Genomic DNA, 8,464 nt, shown 5'->3' on the forward strand with positions numbered 1-8,464 from the left:
CTGTCATGTGACATGACTGTCCTGTGCACTATCATCTCAACCCAAAGTCACAAGGCACAACCACATGGGGACTATTATTGCAAACACTGATATGAGCTAATACAGATTTGGGCTGGGTGTTAACTCTGAACTCCTCAGCCAGGTTAGACCATAACTGACATCTACTTGAGTTAGCTTCTCTACAAATCTCCATCCAGACAAAAGAATGCCTAACCCACACGACAGGCTTTAACAAGTGCTTATGTGTGGTGGCTGCAGCCAGGTGTTTTGAAGTCCATTGGGCGCAAAGCTCACCAGCTACATCTACACCAAGATTTTTCAGACTCATAATTCCGAGGGAAGTACAACTCCTCCAGTGTTAGCACTGGTGGAGATTGCAATATAGACAAGGTTCATGCATTTTTAACCATTTTCCTGTAAAACCATGGTAAACCACACACCTGAGTCCACTTAAACATCTGTGTTATAGCTTCCACCAATGCTCCTTCCAATGAAGCTAGAACCATGCAACTAAAAATTCTTAGTTTAGACAAGAACTCTATATTTTAACTCTCTGGATGGAAAGCATCAAGTTATTTTATAGTACTCCGACAGTTTAACAACATGAATTTCATTACCAGTTTTCCCAAATTCGTATAAAGGAAAACAAACACTTCTACCTACTTTCTAAAATAGGGTGACTTGTAAATTTCATTCTCTCATTACATAACAATATCAGATGCATCATTGAAAAGGATCCACTTAGATACTTGGATTTGAAAAAGAAATGAAGAGCAAATTATCTTTACTTTTTCTAACCCCTGTCATAAGTGTACAAAAGTAGGTCTAATATTTTGGGCTATTACAGGTTTAGATTTCAGGTAATAAGAAAAGAAAAACTGAATTGCACTTTAAACTTGTTTGAAAGTAAATAAGTTATTTGGAGCAAATTTTACCCTAACTCCAGTTGGTGTAAATCCAGAATAGTTGCCCTGAAGTAAAAATCTGGGTTTAAATTTACATCAGCAAAACAGCATAATTGGGCCCTTTTGTTGTTTCTATTCATGAACTAATAAGAAAGATCAGGTCTGAAGAAATTATGTTGTCATCTAGATAAGGATAGTCACAACTAGACTTTGAGTTACATATCTGTAGGTGGTCAAACTCATACATGTAGATATTTTAAAGGGGTTATGTTTGCAATGTCCAGCAAAGGGCAATTTAAGGACTCTTCTTTCGAAAATGTATAAGACTTTCTGCAACGTGTAAAATCAAAAGGGCCACATACATAACCCAGCTGCATACTAGGCTATTGTAGTCAGGGGCATATAAGAGTAAAATCCTCTCTCAGTATTTTCCCAAAGTGTTATCAGCAGGGCAGTAAGTCCAGCAGAATGATCTTTGGCAGCAATACACAACATTCACCCTTCAGTAGTTCCTAGAGCTGCACGCAGCAGTTTTATTGGCAGGAAGGAGGTACAGCAACAAGGAGATTGGTAGAGGGAGGCTCTGACAGTAACAAATACATAAGCAAGAGTCATTTGATCGTTGGAGAAATAGAGGCAAAAACATATTCAAGGCAGCTCTCCATCCTCATTGTAATCTCAATTTAGCCTTAATTTGTCCCCTCCCAAAGTGTGTGTTTTCTAAAATTGCAGTTTCTGTTGTTAAGATGTTGTAGACATGTTCCAAACCTTTGCAGCTCAATTCTTTTGTACAATGGCTTTAAATGAGTCATTAGATAACTACAATGTGCATATATTTCTAAACGAATCATGATTGTTTGCAGTATTTTTAGCAATTAAAAATTTTTTGATAACACTTTTCTCTCATGCAATGCTCAGCCCTGGGGTGCTTGTATCAAAGTCTTGCTGACTTCATCGATCGGAGCAGTGCACACATGTTGCAGGATAGAATTCGGCCCTCTGGAATGAGCTGGCTTTTCTTTGTAAATGACATCATACTAAAACATTAGAATAGCAATGCTGTTTTAAACTTTTTTAAAAATCAACTTCCTTTTTAATTAGACTTGGATAAATAGTGGTCCAGTGAATCTTTGCTTGAGTGCAAGGGTCTGCCTGTGTGCTGCAGGATTACAGACAATCTTGGGGGGGGGGGAGAAAGGGGGGAAGACCAGGCCAAATTTGAAGTATGTAGATATTAGGCATCACTCCCCCCTGCTCAGACATGATCCCTACTGAAGTTAAAGGGGGCTTGCTCTGAGTAAGGAATTCTTAATACTTTTGAACCAAAAAGTCATATTAGCCAATAAACAAAAGCTCTTAACAAGTTGGAGAATTGGTCTGAAATTGACAAGAAGAAATTCAATAAAGACAAGTGCAAGGTACTACACTTAGGAAGAAAAAAATCGAATGCACAATTACAAAATGGGGAACAACTGACTAGGAAGTAGTACTGCTGGAAAAGATCTGGGAGTTATATTGGATCACAGACTGAATGAATCAACAATGTGATGCAGTTACAAAAAGGCTAATATTCTGGTGTTTTTTTAACAGCGATGTCATATGTCAGACATGGGAAGTAATTGTCCTGCTATACTCAACACTGGTTAGGCTTCAGTTGGAGTACCACTCTTCAGTTCCGGGCACCATACTTTCAGAGAGATGTGGACAAATTGGAGGGAGTCCAAAGGAGAGTAACAGAAATGATAAAAACTTCAGAAAACCTGACCTATGAGGAGAGGTTAAAAATCTGGGTATGTTTAGTCCTGAGAAAAGAGGACTGAGGGGGGACTAGATAAGTCTTCAAATATGTTAAGGACTGTTAAAAAGAGGACAGCAATCAGTTGTTCTCCATGCCACTGTTAAGAAGCAATCAGCTTAATCTGCAGCAAAGGCGGTTTAGATTAGATATTAGGAAAAGCTTTCTAGCTATAAGAAGAGTTAAGCACTAGAATAGGCTTCTAAAGGAGGTTGTGGAATGCCCATCACTGAAGATTTTCAAGAACAGGTTAGACAAACGCCTGTCAGGGATGGTCTAGGTATTCTTAGTTCTACCTCAGAGCAGGGTGTTGAAACAAATGACCTCTCGAGGTCCCTTCTAGCCTTACATTATAATAATTCAGGTTGTTTGACCACAGATACTTTGTTTCTGGGTGTTTTTAAAGGGCTACATTCAGAGTAGCAAGCAGTGCCTTCCTTACAACTTTTAGCCCAGTGTGGAAGACCCAGGTTCAATTCTCCCCTCTGCCTAATATCTTGAATAAGCATTAGGTCAGAGAGGAAAAACTCCATAATCTGGTAGTAGGAGCACTCACCTGCGATGCCAGAGTCCAAAGTTCAAGTCCCTGTTCCTTTGAATATTTAGTTATTTATACAAAATAGAACAGCTTCAACAAGAGAGACAGAGACAGTCTGCCCAGCACTCAGCTGGCAGGAGGTGGAGAGGAGACCCAAGTTTAAGTCCCTCCCCCAATGAATAGTAAGACTGCATTTTCTAGCAAAAAGCCACCCACACATAAATAAAGCTATTTATGTGAAAAATTTCACCTAGCTCTAGATCCAATCAGGATTGGGCCTAGCCATATTGTGCTAGGTGCTGTAGGAACAGAGGAATATAATCCCTACCTCAAACATCTTAAAATCAATGCAATTACAAAATGGAAGAGGCCTGCCTGTGGGGGCATGTAACTCACCCCCTGCCAGTTCAGGATTGTTCCCCATGGTATGTTTGTCTAATGCTTCGTTTCATGGCATTCCATCAGCATTAGAAAAACATTACAAACCTGTGCTTGTTTTTCTTTAATACGCCTCCACTTGTAAAATGAAAGGACAAACTAGTTATTTTACTTATGATACTTAGTGTTACTCTTCATCTGTAAATCTCCAAGTACTTAAAACATTTATTTTGCATTTTTCAGATGAGGAAACTTAGAATCAGAGAGGTCCAGAATGAATTCATAGCAGTTCATAGAATCTGGTACCCTATCTACTGAAATATGTCACCTGCTTACTACAATAGGACACCCTAAGTAGTATTTTCGGCTCCTAAGGATAGCTTTGTAACAACAGTGAGGAGCAAAATTCTGCCCTCGGTTACACAGGTGCAACTCCATTTGCTTCAGTGGGAATGCACACACATAAACTGAATGCAGAATCTATTCCTAGCTGTCATGTGCAATTAAGTTAAATGGCATAGGCAAAATCACTTTAAAATGTTATAATCTTGAAAACCTGAACAGGAATGTATTCAGAGCAAGAGTATTAAAAATGCTTTGACTCTCAGATAATCAAGACACCTGTAAATCAAATGAATTAGCATAATCTCTCTCATCACCTAGTAAAATGCTGACTCAAAAAGTGAGAAGAATGACTTGTAGAGTCTAACTCCTTTAAAAGGCTTTTTATGCTTGACACTAGCAGTCATATTGGGTGTTTTAAATACATTAATTAGAGGCTTTCTGATTTTAACATGCAAAGTACAAAGGTAACTCCCTGGAGATCCCACTCCTGCAAAGGAGAGAATAACTAATGCAGATACAATCTGCAATCTGACACTAAGTGAGGAGCCAACACACATACACACACACGACACAATCAATGGTCAGCACTAACAGAGCTCCACTACAGAAAAAAGATGCACAATACCAACTTGGAATCACACTTATACAGCTACCTTTGAGAACTGCAGTGTACATATATCCAGAAAATCTAAATACGGTGGTCTGGGGGAGGTGGAAGAAGCTCGTTTTTCTGTGCACAAATTAATCGCTTCATTGAACTCACTGGACTATGTATTTACAGAACAATACTCTGTTTCTAGTGCCAAGACCGAATAAACAACAAATTCCTTAGTTTCATTAATTAAAAAAGTTTCATGTGTATTTATGATATTAATATCCTCTGGGGAAAATTTCAGGAGGAGCAAAGAAGGTCTACATCAAAAGTCTCATTAAATGCGCTATGCTTCTCCTGTACTCCCTTAGTGATGGTGCATTGTCCCTCTAAAGTTATCTCATTAACTTGTAATACAGTAAACGTCAAGCAGCAAGAAAATCTACTAAAGATATGAAAGAGCTAAAAATATGGATTTCATTAATAAGTCATCTATGTCTTTAAAGGGAGGGAAGAATGCTTTATATTGAGATGGAAGGACTATGAATATCCCATATATTATTTCAGCACAAATTTGCTTTTGGGCTTCCGAGTTCTACAGGTAAGTAGTGATGTGTACTCCATCCTTAATAGTATTCTCTTCCAAAACAGATATTCTCTAATTTATGAGATAAAAATGATTGTTTGACTTTAAAACTCCAATTTCATTTATGTAATCCACCCAGCTGCATAGGTACTGAGTTGCAAACTCACAATGTTAGGCCTTACAGAGTTTAATATACTGTAGTGCTCCACTCTAGCTCTAAGCCACCAATAGATAACCCTTAGAGTCACACGAATATTTGTATTACTTTTATTTTTTAATGTAGGTTTTTTTTTCCAGAACCACCAATGACACTCAGTACAGTATTTGTTTGAGTTCTGTCCTGAGCTAAGAACTGCAACTCCTCAACTCTTGTTCTCTGCAACCTTTAAATCTGAAACTCTGAAAATAAAGATAGGAAATGTAACAGCAAAATACGTCTGTCTACAAAAACTGGGAAACCAAAGCAAATGAATTCATGGTTTTAGAATGCCCTAGGAGACTAACTACAGTATATTCCTATACATAAAAAAGTCTGTCAGTTGCACTGCATAGACACTGGTTGTATTCTCAGCAGATACTACATCAGAACACTCAAGGAAATCTTATGCAATATTTTCCAAGAAAATTGTGAAATCCACGAAAACTGTATCTGGCTAAGTCACTTTTTAATCTGGAAGCCTAAATCAGCTACTTCCAAAGGGAAAAGAAAATGGTCTATAGCTAAATAGTTTGTGGTTTAAAACTATTGCAGATTCAAGTCTAGATTTACAAAACACAAGAAGATTCAGCCTATTCTTATCAAATCTGAAGTACTAAGAAAATGATTTTTTTAATTACTACAAACTATCGTGACAAAGTAAAGTATCAAAAAACTAAATTTGAATTTTTGCAGTTTTAAATTGAAGATTAATGAATTTGAGTCAAATAGAAGGATTCAGCTATATTAAGTACAGTGCACTACTACTGGTAAACAAATTTTGCACCAGCCAACTGAACTGGAAAAAAATATCGTTACCATATGGAATGCAAGCTTTATTAAGGGATGCAATAACTGAATTACCATAAGCATGTAGTCTCTTAATGGCGTAAAACTAGAACTCGTAGTTGTCCTTGCAGGATGGTTCTTTTCATGTTAATCATTAGGAAACAAAAAAGCTAAAATCATACTATATACACTTATAATACTGTGCAATCTTTAATGCCCCTTTACAACTGAGCAATATACTGGCAAGGAACGTTTGAATAGCAGGTTCTATAACAGACATTAAAAACCATCATGTAGAATTTTTATCCAGCACTAGGGATTTCCAAACTTCCATAGACAAACTTACTATTCAAAAAGCATGTATGTAATATTTGCATCCATCTAATGTTTAGTGAAAAGTCTTAGAAATTCTTCTGTAATAAGGTATTTGCTGTCAATAGTTGTCTCAAAACATAAATTAACTGAGCAGGGATTCTGAATTTATAACCCAAGGGCTAATCTGTGTTCTTAAACTAGGTTTGGTTAAAATCTAAATATTTAAAGTAGGACATGATTTCCACCACAGATCAGGACTTAAGAGTTTCCTAATAGAATTACATACCACACCCATAGAATTAAATTACAGAGGCACTGGTCATTGGTTATTAAACAAAGACACCCAATGTTAATATTTAAAGATACACATCTAAAGATGTATTTTGAGACCATACAACTCAGACATACCGACTTGCACAGTGAATGAGAATACAGCAATTGTCTGAATAATGTGTGTTCAAACATCTGAGGAGGGCAGTTATGAAGAATTGCTGAGATCTGTACACTGCTGAGTAGCAATTTACATTTAAAAAACAGAATGAGCTTCTGCGAGTATCTCCTTCTGCAATTGCTTCGGTTTAGGGAGGTAACTGGGCTATAGCTGATCTCTGATGAGCCATTACATCTTTCAGAGGCTTAGCAAGGTGAGAGAAACAAGCCTTATGAAGAAAGTAGCAAACTTATTCCAAAGGGGGGAAAAATAAAAAAAACTTCCCAAACTTAACAGAGTAGAAAAGTACACCACGTAGCAAAGGAAGACCACTTGAGAACTGCTACTATATCTAGAAATAGGGATATTGGGGAAGAATAATAGGGACACGCCTTTTAATTCCACTGAAATACTGGGATGGCTCTGGAAAGGGACAAGTGAGAAATAGAAGCAGAGAGACTGGCCCTCCTGAATAGGAAGAGTTGGCATGAATGACTGAGCACTAGTTTCAAAGTGGGACCGCCTCTCCCGGACCTACTCTTACCAGGGCTGCTTGGACTTGGAGATTTAAAAAAAAAAAAAAAAGAAGAAGAAGAAGAAGCCGGAGCGTGTTACAAAATGTCCATCTTTCTAATGCTCAGAATGAAAATAAAACCTCCTCTTCTAAGGTAGCTAAACCAACACGCCTATTAGAAATGCCTGCAGTCGCTTGGCAATGGCTTTGCACAACGCTCTCACTCACTTGCACAGAGAAGTAAAGAAGAGGCTCGGTTTCCTACCTAAGCACAGCCGTGTCCCCTTTTCTGACCACCAGGTTGTCCACAGCTGCCCCAGGGAAGTCCATACTCTGCCCAGCTGGGAGGCAGGAGGGCAACAAGCAGCACAGGCTGAGGAGCACAGCAGCCAGCCACTGGTTTGAGCAACAAGCACCTTGCACCAACAGCATCATGTCCATCCCTGCTCGGGGCTGCTCTCTCTCAGCTTCCAGCTCCTCTCAGTCCCCAGCCCCTGGTACTCGTGACGGGTCTTCCCTCCAGCCAGGCAGCCAAGGCACTGGCAGAGTTCTGCCTCGCCTGGTTTCTTTTGGCCGAGTCCGGAACGCGTCTAGTCTCGGGTGGCTCACACACCATCTAGCGAGGAGGGAAGCGCGCAGGAGACTGAGAGCAGGGGAAGTAGCAGCAGCGGCAGCAGCAGCGGCAGGCTCAGCAGCAGCAGACGGCCCCCAGGCTCCGAGCCGGTTGCCATGCAGCCGTTTCCTTAGCAACTTGGCCTGATGACTGGTGGTGGAGCAGAGGAGAAAAAAAGCTGGGGGGGGGGTTAGCTAAAAGCAAAGCAGCAGTGGGAGGAGGTGTGTTACAGCCACCGACATGGCAATACGGAAATAAATGGCATGCAATTAAAGGCACTGATTGCAGAGTGACCCCCGTTTGCAGGAGGGAGACAGCTGAGTTTGCTCGTCAGCGGTTTTTTACAATACAACTAGTTGGAGCTGAAATGCCCCGCACGGCGGCTCGTAGCCACGCCCGACTCCGCTGGCCAGGACGGTTCCGACCCAGCGATGCTCACGCGTCGCCGGGACCGGGCTAGCAGCCGGT

General features: G+C 39.8%; 1 protein-coding gene across 3 annotated transcripts in view; it reads right to left on the minus strand.

The window, feature by feature from the left end:
- The window catches only part of NEGR1 (neuronal growth regulator 1), a 652,228-nt gene extending 643,970 nt beyond the window's left edge, over nt 1-8,258 (minus strand). The window contains exon 1 of one of the 3 annotated variants that reach the window (XM_065554044.1): nt 7,649-8,147. In XM_065554044.1, the coding sequence (XP_065410116.1) occupies nt 7,649-7,824 (176 nt within the window). In that variant the 5' untranslated portion in view covers nt 7,825-8,147. Of the gene's footprint in view, nt 1-7,648 lie in introns of all 3 variants that reach the window. The other 2 variants (XM_005285509.5, XM_024109235.3) reach the window with 2 other exon arrangements.
- Between the last annotated feature and the right edge of the window lie 206 nt (nt 8,259-8,464).

This window comes from Chrysemys picta, chromosome 8 (assembly GCF_011386835.1).
Source record: "Chrysemys picta bellii isolate R12L10 chromosome 8, ASM1138683v2, whole genome shotgun sequence".
Taxonomy (NCBI): Eukaryota; Metazoa; Chordata; order Testudines; family Emydidae; genus Chrysemys; species Chrysemys picta.